Source organism: Geospiza fortis, unplaced genomic scaffold (genome assembly GCF_000277835.1).
Source record: "Geospiza fortis unplaced genomic scaffold, GeoFor_1.0 scaffold12, whole genome shotgun sequence".
NCBI lineage: Eukaryota > Metazoa > Chordata > Aves > Passeriformes > Thraupidae > Geospiza > Geospiza fortis.
In genome coordinates, this window is record NW_005054323.1 from 5,259,573 (window position 1) to 5,279,859 (window position 20,287).

Below are 20,287 nucleotides of genomic sequence, written 5' to 3' on the forward strand. Positions count from 1 at the left end.
CAGGAATGCTCTGACCAGCATCACAAATGTGGAGCCCAAAACTGAGCCAGCCTGTGTCTCTCCTGTTCAAACACCTACACCAGTCAATGATTTATCGAAAACAGAGCACACAAAAAGCTCATTCCGAATTCACAGAATGAGGAGAATGGGGTCAGCCTCCAGGAAAGGAAGAGTGTTTTGCAATGCATGTGGCAAAACTTTCTATGACAAAGGTACTCTTAAAATCCACTACAATGCTGTGCACCTGAAAATCAAGCATCGATGCACTATTGAAGGCTGCAATATGGTCTTCAGCTCTCTCAGAAGCCGCAATCGCCACAGTGCTAACCCAAATCCGCGCCTCCACATGCCTATGCTAAGGAATAACCGTGACAAAGATCTAATTCGTGCTACATCAGGTGCCGCCACTCCTGTCATAGCAAGTACAAAGTCCAACCTAACTTTAACAAGCCCTGGGCGTCCACCAATGGGGTTTACCACTCCCCCTCTAGACCCAGTACTACAGAACCCTCTTCCCAGTCAGCTGGTCTTCCCGGCTTTAAAGACTGTCCAACCTGTTCCTCCATTTTACAGAAATTTACTTACTCCTGGAGAGATGGTGAGTCCTCCAACCTCACTCCCGACCAGTCCCATAATACCAGCTGTGAGTGGCATGGAGCAGCATCCCCCTCCTCCTTCAGAGTCATCGGTACCTTCAGTGTTGATGCCCACCCCAGAGCCCAATGCAGACCTTGCCCCCAAGAAGAAGCCAAGGAAGTCAAGCATGCCAGTAAAAATTGAAAAGGAAGTTATTGACACTGCTGATGAGTTTGATGATGAAGATGAAGAGGTGAATGACAGGAGCACAATGGTGAATGACATTGGTCATGACAATCACTGCCATTCTCAGGAGGAAATGAGCCCAGGCCTGTCTGTTAAAGACTTTTCCAAAAGTGATAGAGGCAGATGTATGTCCAGACCAGACATAAGAAGGGCGGACAGCATGACATCAGAAGACCAGGAGCATGAGAGAGACTATGAAAATGAGTCAGAGTCATCAGAGCCCAAATTGTGTGAAGAATCCCTGGAAGGCGATGATCGCCTCCATGAACCTGGTGAAAAATCTATGATGCACAGTGACCGACCTGATGAAAACCACAATGACTCTTCCAACCAGGATGTCATTAAGGTAAAGGAAGAGTATACAGACCCTACATATGATATGTTCTATATGAGCCAATATGGACTGTACAATGGAGGCAGTGCCAGTATGGCTGCTCTTCATGAAAGTTTTGCTTCTACATTCAACTACAGCAGCCCTCAGAAGTTCTCCCCAGAAGGTGAAATGTGCTCCAGTCCAGACCCCAAGATCTGCTATGTTTGCAAGAAAAGTTTCAAGAGTTCCTACAGTGTGAAGCTTCACTACCGAAATGTTCATTTAAAAGAGATGCATGTCTGCACAGTGGCTGGCTGTAACGCTGCGTTCCCATCACGGAGAAGCAGAGACAGGTCAGTAAATATTAATTGATTTTCTGCATTATTAAATGCATTGAATTATGGAAGAATAGGCAGTTTAGGCTATATGAAGAAATAGAGAGATGCACAGTAATGACAAGTGACAATTGTGTTCCCATGACATTGAAACAGATTTATCACTTTAAGATTTTCATTGTTCCTTGGCATTCAGAATAGTATATATTGGGCCATCCTCTTAAGTGACTGCCTGGATAATAAATGTCATTATACTTTCTGTATTCCTGTGAACATGTGTATTGTACTTCTGTTTATAAGCTACAGCCCTCATTACATTTATTTTCTTCTTCCTGTAACATTTAAAACAAGAAAATCTTCTATAAAGAAGTAAATATAGTAAATTATATACAATATAAATATCTCCATTGCATGCATATCAAACCATAGAACTAGGAAGGAGGGCAAAGGTGGATGGGTGGTTGAATGAAAAGATGGAGATAGGTAATAAAGGACTGGAATTATTTCCAGTTTGCTTTTGTATGACCCCTCATAGGGTCATACAAAAGCAAACAAGAAGCATTAGAAGGTTGTTCTTTACTATATTTAAGTATTAAAACTAGGCACTATGTTGTAGTGAGAAGAAGTAAATATTAAGAATTAAGAAAATCATGTCTGATTCTTTAGTAGAACCTACACACATGTCTATCCACTATGGTCATTTAGATTGCATTACTATTTTCTGCATGTGAGCAACTGCCTTCTCCACCAGTGGAACTTATACACATTCAGAGAAAAAAGGCTTCCCTACAAATTTTTAAGATCAATCAGGGTATATTCTGCTGGCCCTTCAGATGACATCATGCCTGAGCTATGCTGCATCAATACAAAAGCAGTTGGTCTTAAACAGAAGCACCTGGTCCATAAACTCTTTGGTTTAGGGTTTGTTTTTTTGTTGTTTTGTTTTGGGGTTTTTTTGGTTGTTTTTTTATAGACTTTTGGAATCTTTTTGATTCCTGAGGAGAATGTAATACAAATGGAATTTGTCAAAGCGATAGGATAATACAGGTATTTCATACTTGTGGATAACAACTCTCTCATTTGATGATCATCCTGTCACATAACAAAATCTCTCTGGTTCATGGAGTAATGGTGAAATTCGGTCACCTCTTTTCATTTACTTGTGTTTCATATTTTTTCATTAGGCTGTAAAAATTCAGCAGACACAGGAAGGAAATTAAAACTAGCTAAACATTTCATACACAGCTCCTGATTTGTTTTTGTATTTTTTCATTGAAATTGATGTGGTTTGAAAGGGAATGTTTCTCATCCTTTAAAATGAAAGCAAGTTAGTGTTAAGGATACTAAGGAGCCAAAATTCACTGTTTTGATGAAGAATACCATCCCTAAATATCTCGTGTCTTCTCTTATCATTTATGAAATCCATTAAACAGAAAAATATGAACAAATATAAGAATACAAGTTCAAAACACCTAAGAAGAACAATCTAGGAAGCTTGTATTTTAGTAGGTTAAACTACTAGATACAAAGCAGGTAGATCTAAATTAAGACTCAATTTCTTGTTGTGTGCTGATAAGTTTTATGAGTCTTGAATTTGACAAGGGAAGTATGTGAATCAGTGCTAAGCTTAGATGTGTGAAACCCCTTTCAGTTCCTGAAATCATAATCTTTGTTAGTCAAGAATTTGGTTTAGTCAGTCTGTTTTCTTAAATGAATTATGAAAAATCAGTCATGTACTATACAAAACAGCTTTGAATTGAGCATGTGATACAAGAGCTGATTAGCTTTAGGATGTGGAAATTTATGCAGTGTATTAAATTTCAACTGTAATACATTGAAAGATCAAGGTAGTAATAAAGTTAGCATAGTAAAGTTTTAGGTATTCTAAGAGTAACTGTGACGACATGCATAAAATTTTCCAAGACAAGAACCTGCATATGGGGCACATTTTGAATTTTTTTGTGATATACATAGGATACTACTATTAAGCTTATTGAAAGAAGCATGAAATAAAAAACTGATTTAGTGTCTTAAATTGCAGGCTGATAATTTAAAGATAAAATTATTATTTGCATATCATTTTGACTTGTGTAATGGACAAGGCCCTCTTCTTACATCATTCCATTAGTAACATTCAGAATATAATTCAGTTATGTGCTGCATCTGGAACAGAAGATTTTTTTGCATATTATATTCTTTAATGGTTCTGTAATTCAAAAAATTCAAAGGTAATTCAAAAATTCAAAGACAAAACTTTTCATTTTGTCTGTCAGCTACTTAAGTAGGACTATTCATTTCTCAGGTTTGTCTTTTAGGTTTAAGTGTCCTCAAAATCTGAGCATGCCTGGTACAATTTGTGTGCAGAAATGAAAGCATATGTACAATATGTCAAAGAAAGCAAATGAAAGATTTAAGTAACATTTTCTAATACTTTGTCTAAAAAAGGGCAGTTTTGTTAAAAAAAAAACTAGGAAGTAAAAGTTAAATCAATGTGTTCTCTCCCCCTGACCCCATTTTTTTGGGGCGGGGGATGTTTGGGTTGTTTTTTTGTTTTTGTTTTTGTTGTGGGAATGATTTTTTGTTTGTTTGCTTCTTTGTTTTGTTTGTTTGTTTGGGGGTCTTTTGCAAACTGTTTAATTACCCCCAAAATTTTTCCATTAAATTTCTTTTAGTTTTTTTTCTCATCATCCTTTTGAATATATATATTTTTCTCTTTTTTTTTGTGAGAGAGAGTATATGCAGTTCCCAGCTTTTCAGATTATGGAGACCACCAAAAAGATAACTAGATAATTAGATTAATAGGATTGCAAAGTTGAGAATTTCTTCTGGCCACTTAAATCAATTTCACTTAAAAACTCAGGAGTGTTTTGCTAACAATTGCTGTATGAGAAATAAGGGTTAGCTACCTACAGCCCACAATAATAACTCATGGATAATATTTGAAATGGATTTGCATCCCATTTTGCACTCATTACGAAAGTCTCTGTGATTTGCTTGTGCTATGAGTCATGTTATCTTTGATTAGCTGGAGTGTCTTTGCTTTGAAAATTAAAATGAAATTTTTTTTCAGTACTTCCAGTACAATCTCTGTAATGAAATCAGAGTTCTAACTATTCCATAGCTTACAGTCTTATGAAGTTTTTATCCTTTTTTGTCATTTTATGAAGCCTATTACTAGCATTATATTAATTATATTATTAATCCTAGTATAACTAGTTAGATATCTAAAACTCACAAGTCCAGCTATGTTCTATAATAAAATACAAGTTTAAGTGGAGATAGATAGCATTGGCTGATTATTTTTGTTCCTTTAGAGGCATCTGATTTGGCTTCAGTCCTTTCCCAATGTAACTCTAGTTAATCAAAGGTTAATCAAATATTCGCCCTTGTACATACACAAAACCCCAAATTGTTGATAGCAGGTGGAGCTACTGTAAAAGGGGCTTTGGAAAGCAGGGGTTGTGATACAGACTGCTTGTTACCAGAGGTAGCATATCACATCAGGAGAAAAAGCAGTGCTGCTTGGACAATGGAGACGTTTTATCTGTGTCAGAGCTGTAAACCCTGCCTTTGCAGAAAGCATCATGTAGCAATTTGTGCTAAGGTTGACCAAATCTACCTTTATCATTCCTGCATCATTCCTGCCAAGGTCAACACCTGCATTAATATCCTTCTGCCTGCAGTGTTGGAATATCCACTGAGATCTTTGGCCAACCAGTGCTAATCTTTGCAAATTATGATCAAGATCACCAGAAGATTTTAGAGTCCCACTTTGCGTGTGTTTTTTTTTCAATTCAGGAGGAAGGGAAGCAAAGTAAGTCTTCTTTTCCTTACTATCAAAGACCCAGAAATTCTGTTATCCCTTCTAAAAATTAAACAATATTGTTTTCCAATAGTCAAGCTCCATTTAGCCTAGATATTTTTAAAAGCACCTATTTTCATCATTCTTTTGAGTTACAAGTATCATCACTCATTAAATTACCCTTAATACCTAGATTTTTTGGTCTTTTCCTCAGAGTTGTCTTTCTGACTTCCTTACCTAGAAGCACAAGACTTGAGTAAACCACTTTTTCATCCATACTTCAACAACCACTTCCTGAATGGCTGTTCATCCATTTCTGTTCCTGTATTTACTTCAGATGTCCTTTCTTCTGAAGACATGATGTTCAGGCTAAGTCTTGTTGCAAAAAGACAATGGAGAGTAAATAGGAAAAGAGACAATATTAAAATTTTTGTCAGAAACAATGTCATAAGCCTCCCTTTGAATGGAAAGACATCTTTTCAAGTAACTTTTTAAATGGAAAAGAGATGGGAAGATGATACATTCCCTTGAGGACTGGCCATTTGAATGGAATGATTTGCCCTTGTGGATTGAATTCTCTCTGGAGTCAGAGAAGATCTGGCCTGCAAGTGAGAAGAAAGGGCCAGTGGCCACAGTAGTCAGATTCCCCTGGGATCTCTTTCCCAGCCTCATCTATGAGCTTTATCCCAGCACACACTGTTTTCTCTACTAAGAGCTGGGTGTAGATAATCCTTGAAGTCAGTGCAGGGTACAGCTGCTCAGATAATGATCCTGAATAGTGGATGAGATATGTAGATGGGAGAAGGGAAGAATTATTTCCTGACCAAAGGGGACTGCAATGCCAGAATTTCATCTAAGTCTGAAGTAAAGGTCTGAAAGGTGCAACTTAGAGTTGTTGGCTTCATTTTGGTCTCTCACCTATGAGAGCCAAGAATTTTATGGTCAAAACCAGTGATGAAACAGGTAGTAGGTGGACCTTTTGCCTCCATTAGGTCTTGCTGAGAAACTTTTTTTCTTTCTTTTTTTCTTTTTTGGAGGAGAAATAGAGCCATCTTCTCAGTTGGACTTAGTGCATGCTAAATCCCCATTGCATGTCAGTATTGGCAGTATTAAAATCAGTTTAAATGAGAGGCTTAAGCTAGGACACATTAATAACAATAGGTGACTATGTTTTCCTTTCTCTCAAAGTGTGGAAAATAAATTAATTCTCAATGTACCTGTTCAGAAGAACAAACCAAAACTTTTCATTTTTTCTGTCTGCTGCTTAAGTAGGACTATTCATTACTCAGGTTTGTCATTTAGGTTTAAGCTTTCTCAAAATCTAAGCATGCATGCATATGCATGTGCATGTATGTGTGCGCACATGTGTATGTGTTCCACAAGATGGGAAAGGTAATTGAGCCCCATGAATAAATTTTAAAACAAAATAATATCTGCTCAGGGTGACTTATAAATAAATATGAGGCAACTATTGATGCCAAGTGTGATCATGCCATTTGATTGCAAGTTAAATCAGTCCAGATTTAAAAACGTAAACTCCTTGATTTGTATGGAGCAAGACATCTGTAGGTGGTTTATTAAAACCTGCTGATGTTTCCAGAACTAAATTTGTGCAGATATGGGCCTCTGGGTAGCTGTATGGAAAAAGGAGAAACATACTTTTTGTCTGGTTACCTGACTTCCAGCCCTTGTACAGGTGTGCTTGAATAAATTAACATCAGTTACCTATGATGAGGCGCTGCAAACATTATCAAGGGAGGTGAAGATGTGAGAAATCTGTTACCTGCCTCCTGTTATCCCCTCCTTGACACAATCATCCTATTGGGCTTGGAATCTTCTGCAAATAACTTTTTAGAGAACCGTTTTCTATAAATGCTCTCAATTCTAGCTCCAAGAAATATAAGACTTTGCATCAGTCCATGATAATTATTACTGTATTCCCCAAATATAATTAGCTGTCACGTACAACTTGAATTTCCTCCAATAAGAACAAGAAAATCCAGTTTTACGACACTGGGTGTTTGATGAACCATTTGTGAAGAGACAAAAATTGTATCTGATACATTTTTAAAAATATAAACACATTTTAGACCTGTACTATTGTTTCTGGACGGAATGCAGTTCACAAAGAGACTAGCTGCATATCCAATACAATTGAATGAACCATTAGGTTTTCTCTTGCAGAGACACTAAGATGTGTGTCATTGCTAATGTTCACATAACTCTTCCTTACCCAAGAGAAACTGTATCATAAAGAAACATTTTGTGCCACCTCTAACACAGATCTACTGATCTAACCTCTTCCATGAGTAGTCATGTTGAACACAGACTGCCTGTCATATTGCATACTCACCAATGTGAACAGAAGAAGCAGAATTAAAACTAGAATGCATATAAAAATGTCTTTATAAGATGTTTAAGTAGATTTTAAATAAGATTTTTAAATTTAAAAGAAAATAAATAAATTGAAGCACAAGTCTACTTATGTGAGCAAATATCAAAGCATCAGTTCTGGTGTGGAGGTAGTTTTTTCCAACTACATACAGTCATTTATTTGGGATTTGAATTGGAGGTGGTGGTTATTTTTTAAAACAACTTGCTGTCTACATTTTCTTATTCTGCTTTGGTATACAAAATTTTGACACTTAGAGAGGGAGAATACAGTTTTTTATGCAGTTCAAGAAGCCTCATTTTTATATTAAATGAGCCAAGATATTTTCAGTGACCTGAAAAACTTTATTTAAACAAACTGCTACACCAGGATTAACATAGGTGGGAAGCATAAGTAAAACATTGAAAAGACTAGCCAAAAGCAGAACATGTATTGAGCAATATTTTTGCCTGGTATTTATTGTGACAAATAGTGTAAATGTTTAATGTGTTTTGTCCAAGTTTCCTGCATAAGTTCTGTACGTTTTCTGTTGGGTGAATGAGGTTATCTGGGAAGACAGGACAGGGAACATGACAGCCTATCATAATATCCTGGTTGCCCCTAGGTTCCTAGAAAATACTGGAAGAACCACAAATTTTCCAGAGAGTGGGAGACATTTATTTTTCATTCATCTGAGTAGGTGTAAAGCTGTTCCCCATGTAAGAAGATGTCCCATCTTCCCTAGAGTCTTTTGGAAGTAGGTTAAATAAAACATCTACCCACGTAAGTTCCTCCAGGGAAAGCCTCTAGCTGTTCTTTTATACTTTAGAGCAGAAGGTTGTAAGATTTCTGCTACAGTGAAAGAAGCTGTAGTTTACAGATAGAAGATAACGCCAGGATGCTGCATCCAAAAGTCTGGGTGGAACAAGACACTGCACACTCTCAGGTGCAGGAGTCTGGGGAGAAATAATGAACAGTGAGAGGAACAAATTTGTGTCAGGAATAGCTGTGTGTTTACTGCCCTTTGGATTTACAGCTTTCAGTGAAGGACAGAGACAGGCAGGCAGGTAAATGCTGTCATACATATGATCATGATCCATTCAGTTGTCAGCTGTGCATGTCTGTTTGAAAAGAGAAATTTTCAAATCAAGAAGTAAACTTTTCATCAGATCTTATACCCTGACCAAAGCTTATTAATAGCTGAGACCATTTTCTTTTCCCCATAATGACGATGCTGCTCTTTCCCCTAGATTTGAGCTGTTTCATTCATTGGAACATGAACTGAGTGACTGTGTTGGGACATATACGAATTAATGTGAGTAAGAAAATTGGTGAGGCAAGTCTTATGAATGAAAACAAACAAGCAAACAAACAAACAAACACACACACACACACACACACAAAAACCTGAAAGAGGGAAAATTTACCATGTGTAGATGCCTCAAAATAGCTATAACGCTTTGTTAAATGATAGTGTGCCAGTTCTATCAGTATATCTAGATAGAGGTTGACATTTCAAAATATATTTTGAAGTAGAATTATGTAGCAGGTGATCAGTATATTAAAGCAAAGATCATTTGGATTTCTGTTCCATTGCTTTTTGACAAAATACATCTTAGCTACTAAGGCAGGTGAGACAGGAGAGTTTTCCACTGAAATACATCATAGTAAAATATGTTACTCAAAAACAGTTGTCAATTTATGGGCTCTGGGGAAAAGAAACTCAAAATCTAACTTCTCTAAACCTGGAACATTTTTTTTATGATTATACAAGCTGCTAGTCATTAGCAATATGACAGGGAGTAAAAGCAAATTTGTGAAGTAGAGCCTATAGTTTCAGAAATATACTGTTCAGTTAGAAAATATTAGTGGTAAAGCTAAAAATACTGGTCACTGCTTATCTCAGGGTGATCCTGAAGGAAGACACACAGAGTTATGAAAGAGAATTAAGTGCTCCACAGTGTCAAGGAAGAGACCACTGTGTAGGCACTGCAAGTGCACTGCAAGACACTGTGCACAGCTTTTTACTACCCCTTAATCCTGACTAGCAGTACTAGAAGTTTGCTGTCCTTTGTCTCTTCAGGCAAGCAGTGCCACACATCATGTGGCAGTATTTGTGATGCTATGCTGTAGTACCTCAGTAGAAACCACTCATTCACGTCCGGCACGTACGCATAAAATGTTCTCTAATGGTACCTTCTAGAAGTACCTCAGATGGTCTTTTGGGACCTGAGGTAACATGGGAATATCTCAGGTGAGATACCTCTTATGGCTCATCACAAGTTAAAATTTTAATGGCAAACACTGGATATTTCCTGACAACAGTTTTAAGCCCACTACTTCTAAAAAAAAATCTAAGGCTTTTTGTAGTGCTTCCTGCTTTCCAGCAATATCTTTTAAATGAGCAGTTTGCCATGTGCTAAGAAAACTATTCTTTAAATTTTTTTTTTTAATTAAGAGTCTATTTCACATTTAAGCTTGCCCTGAACAGCATAGCTTTAAAAGATCTGTCTAAGAAATAATTTAACATTTTTGCCATGAGGCACCTTCAAGCTTCATATAAATGGACCTGGAAGAGAAATGAAAGGGTTTTAGATTTGCCAGAAATGTATGCTCCCATAAAGGAGAAAGAATTGCAGGATTTTGTTGGCATTGTGAATAAATCTAAAATGGTTTGGTTTGTGTGGGGAAAGCAGGGGAAGAGAAGGAAATAATAAGATTGTAATAAGAAGATATTTTTTGCTGTCACTTTGGTTTTGTTTTTTTTTTCTTTTGAACAAAGAAGGGTAAGAAAGTCCCAAGCTGTATGTCTCTGTCAAACTATAAGAGTCTAAAACACAAAATGTAAATTATAGGGTTTATAAGTTGTTTTTTCCAATGCTACTGAAATTTTTTTCAATGCTTTACAAACTTTATTGCTTGTTTTATTAACTAGGGAAAACTGTTTCACATTTCCAGTTCAATACAGTTTTTTTCCCTTTCTTTCCCTCTTCCTCCCTCTCTTCTTTTCTTTGTTATGCCGGAATAAAGAAAGTAATTACAGTTCAGCCACTTACAACAGAAAATACAAATGGGACATAGTTAATTTTGCTGCCTGTAAACCTTAGGTTGTACTTTTGTGTTTTACACACAATATGCAGAAATAAAAATAGACCAAAGGTATGTGTGCCTGTGGATGTGTGTACTGAAGGAAAGACATACATTATGTTATTAGATAAGGATGTAAAAGTACAATGGATAGAAAGAGAACTTGGATTCCCTCTCAGATGGTAAATGAGCCGTTGTTTCAAGATGAAGATGCACACGGATATATGTACAATATATACATTATATATTTTGCAAGACTGAGAACCAAGATTTCATGAGGAGGGGCCCTGGCAGGAATGATAACAGATCCTGCACTGGATGTCTCTCAGGTCTGATAGCCAGATAGGGGAACAGCACTAATTCTGCAGCCTTTTTAGTCTGTTCTGTCACAGAAGGGGCACTGCTGGGTCAGTCAGCTCACTAGTAATTGTGTTTTACAGACTTCTAAAGCAATTGGCTCAGTCAGTCCCAATTCAATAAAAGTGTAGAGTGAGAGTGAGAGCACTTTTGTTCTATTTTTTACTTGAAATTATTTCATTCAGCAGTCTGTCTTTTTTATTACCAGGATTTGACATTAGCACTCCAAGCTATATTAGCATCCATTTCAGCAGTTCAGTAATGGTATTAAAAAAACACTTAACTTCAACGGTGAATGGTTGTATGACAGTACCATAAAAATCCACATTAAAAAAAAACTTATGTATTTGTCCCTGCAAATTATTTTTCACTCGTTTAACCGCTTCAAAACTACACTCTCTTGACTGGTGTTTGCAGGAGCTTTAGCAGCAAGGAAGGCTTGTAAAGGGGCTGCAACTGCATCAACAATGGCATAAAGAGAAAAATTAAGACATTTGAAGAAGAAGAAAAATGCGATAGGACCGTGCAAGCACACATACATATACAACAAAGACCTTTCATTTTGAGTGGGTACCTGTCATTCATCAACTGAAGTAAGATTTTTAAACTCAAATCACTCGAGGTAAAATCTTTGGCATCTTCCAGATTTCTGGGATTTAATTTTGAACCCAGCACTCTCCAAGCTTGGGATGGCAGCCTAACTATCTTGGCACTGCAGTGCATTCATAAATGACTGCATTAGGTTCTAAATTTTGATTAAACATTCTGTAATTAATCAGTGGTAGACATGAAGCAGTTGGCAAGGTCCAGAGCTGCAAAATGTTTAAGACATAAAACATTACAAAGTAATTAGAATGTGCTCCTTCAAGAGAAGGATTGCCTTCAATAAAGAGGTAAATGATAGCATCATGTTTATTGTGGACGTAGGCAGCCAGTGCAATATGATAAACTGCAGGAGATACATGTATCAGTAATCATCCACATTATTAGTGTCATTAATCATAATTCTAAAAATATGACAGCAGCAGCCAACTTTTTGACCAATTTTGCCTCTGCCTGTTGGCCGTTATAACTTCACTAATAGACTGCAGAGCTCCTGTGCGTGGCAGTTTGCATTGAGAATGGAAGGTTAATTATATTTGAGCTGCTGATTCCTTCTCTCCTCGGAAAAGACTGAGCACTTTGACAATCCCAGGAGCTCACTGCTGTTAAACCAGTAAAAGTACTTTATTGAAATTTTCTTTGTTGGTCAGGAATGAGTAGATGTTTCAAATGAGATATAAGCGCCAGGCTGGGACAGCCGCTAATGTTTCTTCCAAAATAATCCTTGGACAGCAAGCTGAACCTAGATATCTTTGTACATTCTCCTGTGGATGAGTAAAAAGTTGAGAATTTAATAAATGCTGACGATAGCATGTATGGAAGGATCTCAGAGAATTGAAATTATTGAGAAGTTGGGGCATCAGTGAAAGGAGGTTTTAGGATAATCAGCTATCTGTGGACCTGGTAGGGGTCTTTATTTAGTAATTTAAAATTACTAATAGAGGAACCCTATTGAAATGCCTCATCTATTTGGTTTATAGTTCCTCTGGTATTATATAAATAAAAACAGCATTTTTAGACAAACAAACATTAGGAATGAAAATTTGATCAAAATAAATAGTTTGCAGATTTGCTGTGGCACCTGAAATTGTACAAAACTATCCCTGGACCTCAAGTTTTATTGTTATTATTTTGAACTTGAGATTCAATCAATAAAGAATCTGTAAATCTCCTAAGCAAACCATAAGATAATGTGTTGCTGTGCATCAACGTCTAGAGAAAATGTTTGGTTTGAAATCAGAGCCAGGGGAAAACTAGGAAATCTATATGAATTTTTTCTTTATTTCTGCATAAACCGAAACTTGGAGTTCAGTGAAATTCATGAGTGACATGCTGAACTTAAGGGTCTGTTTGTCTAAAAACTTGCAAAATTATCACTTTTGGCTGTAGCAGTAAAATTAAATGAAGGATGAAAACTTCTGATGGCAAAACTTGGTTCATGTAAAATTTAGATCATTTAGGTTTAAAAAGAAATGTTAATGCATGTATTCTTCATCGCTTCAGTATTTCTTAAGGGAAAATGCATCTTGTGTCAAGGACTAGCAAATACTTCAACAGAGTGGGTTTGAGCACTTCATGCATGACTGCAGTACACTGCACCAGCTAAACTTCTCTGTAGAGCTTGTGTAAATTGTAGAAAAAGCTTTGGAGTGATAGACAGCAGTGCTAAGCACCTGTTATGCCCATCAAAGGACTTTGTCATATGTATAATGACTTCTTGTGCTTGTAACATTGTGACACTGCGTTAGTTCACTTAGAAAATATATCAGATAAAAAATATGTCAGAAAAATCCTCTTATTCTAAACTTTCTCAGCCAGTCCGGATATTAGACAGGAGTGCTGGCTATTTTGTAATGAATCTGTTTTGCTTTCAGGCAGCTAGTAAAGTGAGAGGTTGAAGTGTTGCAACTCAGTTTTGATCTTTTCTCAGCAACTTTGGCAAGTATGCCAGTCGTTGTGCTTTTCGTTTGTAACATCTTTTGATCTTTAATGGACAACAATAGTAATATATTAAAGAGGTCACCATAACCTCAATGCTTCTGAGCACACACAACTCTTGTGAACGTGTAATTCTGTTCACACCATAAGGACCATTTCATTAAACACCTTAATAGGTATGTACTGAATTACTGCACCTTTCAAAAGTCCCAAGCCTGACAGATTGGGTTTTTTTAATTATTTGGTAGCAGAAATTGCCAACAAATATCAGTTTCATATTTAACCTGAGCATTTGCCCGCACAGTCAACTATCCTGCCTTCCTAAATGCTATCACCGCATTAACATTTTTTATGCATTCCATGGTGATGATAAATTGTTTTCTGACTCTAACTGTGGATTAAGTATGCAAAAGGCATGTTTGCCACTGCCAACAAACCAATAATTCTCACTAACATCTTCAGAGTTACAACATTTATAAAGTTGCAAAGTGGAGTAAACAAACCATCTGTTTGGCTTTACCATATATGTCATGCTCTCTTATTAGCATATTACAATTCATTTAGTAAACAAATTTGGTGATTTTGTTCATGTCAAAGTTAGAGGGAGCTTGAAGATGATTAACATTCCTGGGACAGGCACATTAATACATTGCTTCCTCTGCAAAGTTAAATGGCTTCTCAGGAGAATCACCCCTTGTTGACAAGATGAGACTGTCAATTTTGTTTGCCTGCCACATTAGGGGCCGTAAGGGGATGGGAAGCTCTGAGAAAGAGGAGCAGTGTAGGCAGCATAATTCACTGTGAATTGAAAAAAGAAGTCTAATTCTGATAAATGGTCGACCCCAATACATCCTACCTGTTATTACAACAGACGTGCCGTATCTGTGCAGTAAATTAGTTAAACCCCTAAAGAGTTTGATAGGAGCTTATCTTCAAGTGAATAATTTGAGTGTAGAGGGAGCTGTCTTCGTGACCAGTGTGAGTGATTTGTTTCATATTGAAAGGGATTGAAATGACTGGGCTCCACATCTTTAATTTGCAAGAACTTGCTTGTCCTTTATTTCCTGTATTTAATAAGCGCTGGGGTTTTTTACTTTTTTTAATAGGTGCTGAACTGTATTTTACCTTTTGAATTTTCTTCCTATGAAAGGTTAATATTTTTCAGATTCTATGCAATTTTAGGCCTTGCAAGCTGATGCTATTACCTTGTTCATGTAGAAATCCCGTGGTTTTATCAGGTAGTATAGTATTTTTGCTTTGACTCTTTCTGAAGTGTAGCCTGTATACCTACTTTTCCCCTAACACTCAGAGGCAAATTAAATATGATCAAATACATGGAAACACTAATGTACAGACTTAAACCTTGTCCCTGTTCAGATAAATGTGAATTTTATAATTTAGGTCAGATCAGGATCTCAAACTGTTACAATCTTTGCTTAGATTTATGGATTTTTTTTCTTTTTAATTAAAAGAACACAAAACAAAACAAACCCTGTATCAAAGACTGCTGATAGAGTGGCAAAATTAGAACAGTAAGTGAGACAATAATTTCTTTAACAGTTTCTGTTACTAATTAAATTCCAGGAACTGTTTTATTCTTGGTTCTCATAAGCAAATGGGAGAAATGATTGCTGCTTCTTTCTTGAAGAATTATCAGAATTGAGGCCATTTCTTTCTCATAAATATGTACACTGTTATATTTAGCCAGAGTCTTACTTTCTTGGTCTTTGATTTTAGCCGCATGAAACTCAGCACTTTCAGTCTGCAGAGATTCTGAGAAAGCATAAAATTCTGGGTTTTCTTTCCATAGTGTTCACCTATTCTGGGCCTTTATATGAGTTTCAGGCTTAAACAAGCAGGAAAGGGATATGAAATTGAGGTAAGAACATATTACTAAATTGTGTTAGCAACAAAAATAATGTGAAAATTTAAACAAAACCAAAAGTCTTACTTCTCTTTGCCTTTGAGGTGAAGAGAAGCAAAGACAACAAAGAAAATGTTTCCTTTAACATTTCATTATAGGTAAAAATATATACTGAATACTGAGCTGAAGAAAAAAATCTCACAGGAGGGGTAATGAAAATTTCATTATTTATATTTTAAACCAGATAGATGGAGCTTAGGTGTAAACTAAGTATACCAGGAGGATAGCTTTTATGGGGCCTGTACAACTAGAGCAGTAACTTCCATATCTAGCTTTAATAAGATGTTCATCAGTTTGTACGTAAATCATCAGCCAATTGTGTTCTGGCCTTTGATTTTCTAACAAAACCTTCTCAAACTGCTGGAGATCTTGCGTTTTCAGGTTTTATAACCCAATAGTAGCTTCTGTCTTCCTTAAGAAAAACAAATCTACTATCATTTGGAAAAAACATCATTAGACAAAAAATAATTTTATGCTGTCTTTACATGAATTAAGTCTCAAAATATAATTTTATAGTGTTACTTAATGCTGGGATCACTTATTGATCTTGAAACAAAGCTGACCAAAGACTGATGGCCTCCTGTTGTCATGTTCTGTTTGTGATTTCTTTGCAGTGTTAGAATGGTAGGGCTTGGTGGTATTAATTTATCAAATCATGTGTTTGCCAGAAAAGTCGCATTCAGAATATCTGAAATGTAAGAAATTGGGATGGTGGCTTTCTTGGAAACATAGGAAGAATGGTTGTGGCTGGATACAACTGGAAATGTGGAAATAGTTTCAGAATTTTAATGACCAATACAGTTTACTTCGATGGTTGACTGAGATCTTTATCAGGGAGCTTTGTCATTTACTGTCAGACAAGAAGTAGTAGCTAGGACATTTAACTGCGACATCGGTTGGATTGGCTTTTCTGTCTCACTGCATCAAGCAGTGGAAAATGGGTTTACACAGTCCTTAACTGACTGCCCTAACAACCGTGCATCTCTTTCATTCTCGCTCCCTTTTTCTCCCTCATCCCATAATATTTAAGTATAATCATACTTTCCTCATGCTAAAATAATTAATAAAATAATACTATATGCTTAATTTTCAACAGCCTGTCATATTCTGAGCTGTGAACACATTCAACCTAATTTTTCTTGCAGTTGGTTTTGTGACCTCTATAATGCTGACATCTAAATAAACAGCTCTATAATGCTCACATCTAAAAAAAACAGCTCTCTTAATCTGAATTCTCTGTCTCTGCTCTGTGCATCAGAGATGAGGTGTGCCCTGGTGCAGATAGGACTGCAGCTATGTGCGCATCCAAATTTGGCCTTGAGTCATCCATAGGAATCATGCCAGTTTCTATACCAGGACAAATTCTACTGTGATAAATCCTTCTCACTCACTTCAAAATGAAATTAAAAGACTGACTAAATAAAAAAACTAAACTAAAGTGGCCATTACATTTTTTCTTTTCAACAAATGGACAGTAAATTAACAAAATCAGATTCCTGGACAAGTGTAGAAGGAAACTGCTAAAGAGACCTCAGTCACGATTTATGATCTGTGTAAATAGAATGTACATTTAATTGACCATATTTCCTAGGCTTATAATCCCCTTCCTTCTGTTGGTGCATAGTGCATCTGTCACTAAGAAATTTGCAAGTAGTAGGTGGGGTGTAACCAACAATGAATTCTGGTAAAGAAAGAATACTTCCATGAACTGCACAAGAGAAGGAAAATAGTACCACAAGTGGGATCATGCCCAGAATCAGGAAGCTTCTGTAACTGTTGTAGGATTCTGCATTGCACTGCTGCTGAAACTCCTGTCTGAAAAGGCAGCGGTGAACTTAGAGGTTGACATTTCACCATAACCACACATCTTATGTGTATGATCATTATCATTATCATCCTCATGGCAGAACTGCTCCATTCTTATGGCCAAATTCACTCTAGTGAGAGCTTTGCATACACTTTTGCCTTCCATCTAAGTCATTAATTAACATTAACTTGGAAAGTGTGGTGTTTATGTCAAAAAAATCAGATATTCTGGGTCCTAGAATTTGCTCAAACTTCCTTGCCACAACAAGCTACATTTCAAAGCATCTTGGAAAAAATACCCTCCTCATTTTTATGGGTATCTGACATGTAGTACAGACCTCAACAGGTATTTGGACATTATTTGCCCCAGACAGTATTTTCAGAACCAACCCTCTTCACCATCCCTTGTTGCCTAGGAACTGATGGGTATGGTAGCTGAAGCAGAGTGAGATATGCCTTTAGTTAAACTCATTTGATGGCATATTTCTGTCTGGAAGACTTCAATCACCAGTTCTCTTTACACAACATTTCCACTGTGAGGATCAAATGCCATTCTGGTAGTTGATGTACAAATGAACAATCTAGGAAGTCCAGAGGCTTTCAAAGGATTTAATTAGATGAAATATTTTGTTTCATACACATATATTTATTTCTCCCAATCATTTATGTTCTTTAAGTTCTTTTCCCCGCAGATACAGCAGCAGTTGAAGTGTTGCAAATGACACCAGAGATGGCCTTAAATTAGCTAGCTGAGGTATGAGAAGTAATGAAGCCGTGGCAAGATGAAGCTCAGCAGGTTTTGGCATATTTCGCTTCAAGTTTTTCTGTCTGTTTGATGGCAGTATTCATGTATTGGCACAAATCACTCTGCCCAAGCTGTGCCTTGGCTTTCTTTGGGACCACTGTTTACACATACCTCGGAGCAGAGGAGGAAGATGTAAGGAGTTCTGTAAATCACATCAGGGAACAGAATAGCTGAAGCAAGAAACTTTAGGTGTCATGGGGAGGAGCAGATGAACAAGATGACAGGTGGTTAGCATTGGCTGAGGGCTCATAGGGGACTCTCAGGGTTTGGGAGTGACAAAGCAGAGGAGAACGGGTTGGAATAGGATGGAAAATGTCTGTCTGGTATGCAAAAGGGGGTCTGAGACTTTGGGGTTTTTAATAAGATCGCAAAACTTCAGTATCTAAATAAATTAATTTTTTCCACAGGTCATACCTCCTTCTCCACTAGAATAGTTTCACATATGATATTTAGGGACAGTATTAAACACAAGTGAAATAGATTAAGAAATTAATGTAAAAGAATCAATTCTTTTGAACTGTGGTTGCATAATGGAAATCGACTGCTATGAATGAACCTATATTCAGAAGCTATGAACAGCAGAGCTAATGCACTGCCATGAGTTCATCTTTATTATTGCATTACACCTGAATCAATTGATAAAGTAGCTTCTTTTTAAGGCCAGGAATGACACTTAATTGAATAAAAGTCAATGTAATTATATTAGGAGAATCCAACAGTACTGCTGACAGCGGAAAAGGGACACTACTGAGCAGGGTGCCAGAACTGGTCCACACATTTCTGCACATCGTTTGCCTGACAGATATTATGGACTGGTACATACTTTAACTAGATTACTGATTGTTACTGCTGTAAGTGAGAATTTAATAAGGGAGGCATCTCTTCTTATCAGAGGATCAGCAGAGTTTGCATCCTTCCACTGGTCTTTCTCAAAATGGCCTTTGTCTGTCTGGGGCTTGGTGCCCCCTCTTTAACATGGCAGTTTATTCTTATCTCTTCATTTAGTGAATGCTGAAGTTTGTTTCACTGCATGCCTGACTGTTGTTTTTCTCAGCAGAAAACCAAGGAAATAGAAGGCACAAATGCATGGAAGCAACAGTTACAGTTACCCTAACTATCTTGTATGCTGAAACAAATTCCCATAACACAGGAGTGAAGAGGGGAGAGAAGGAGAGAAATTATAAGTACACACATGAGTACTTTATGAATAGTTTGCAGTTAGCCTTATGATGATAAGCACAAATATGCTTTTACAGTCATTTAATAACTCTGGTCAGTGTGGACAGGCCTTCACAGTAAGCATTTCCTGTACTGCACTTAGCAACTTTACATGAAGCTATATTCCATCTGAAACCAGGAAGGCAAGGGACCATCAGGGCTACTGTTTATCGTTCATGTATGTGCACTGCATGCATCTGTTCAGAACTCATTTGTGGATAATAATCAGTATGGCGTGAATATACTTTGATTAATTTGCTTTATGTTTTCTGTATTGTGTGATTGAGTCAGTATCCATCAGGACAACAGTATAAGTGATATTACAGCTGACAAAACCCAGGTTCACAATCAAGACTTCTTTTTAAGTCTGTGTTTTATTGGTTTCAGATTTTTTTTTTAACCAGATATGTCTGGATTGGAATGTGAATTTGTTCTCTCTCTCTCTCTCTCTCTCTCTCTCTCTCTCTCTCTCTCTCCTCCCCCTCCCCTTTCTTTCTCTTTTCTCCTCTCTTCTCTCTCTTTTGTGATCTCAATTTAGCAAAAGATTAGAAAGCTGATCTTATCACAAGGTAAGCTCAGCCTTCCTAAGTGCAGTGTGGGGATATGCATAATTATACTTCTATGCCTCAGAAAAGCAATGGTGCTATATTTGCTTGTGTGAAAAGAGTATTTCCCATGTGGGACAAAACCAAGAAATACTCTCCACTTTTTTTCTGCCCTTGCCCATACCTCTCAACTGTCTCTCATTAGGAGAGAAATCCTCTGTTCTAGACCACCCCCTTACTGGAATAATTGCATCCCAAGCACACACAATTCAATCAGTAGTATCAGTTTTATGTCAGAGAACAGTTACCTGCATTTTCAGGTGAATGGGACAGTTAGTTCGATTGCTGTTTGTTTACTCCC

The 20,287-nt window shown here is 36.9% G+C and overlaps 1 protein-coding gene across 1 annotated transcript in view; it reads left to right on the forward strand.

The window, feature by feature from the left end:
- BNC2 (basonuclin 2) overlaps window positions 1-20,287 on the forward strand; it is a 324,101-nt gene that overhangs the window by 301,000 nt on the left and 2,814 nt on the right. Inside the window, 1 exon segment of the mRNA XM_031056862.1 lies at window positions 1-1,488. This exon segment is cut by the window's left edge and continues 165 nt beyond it. Coding sequence (XP_030912722.1) covers window positions 1-1,488 — 1,488 coding nt within the window.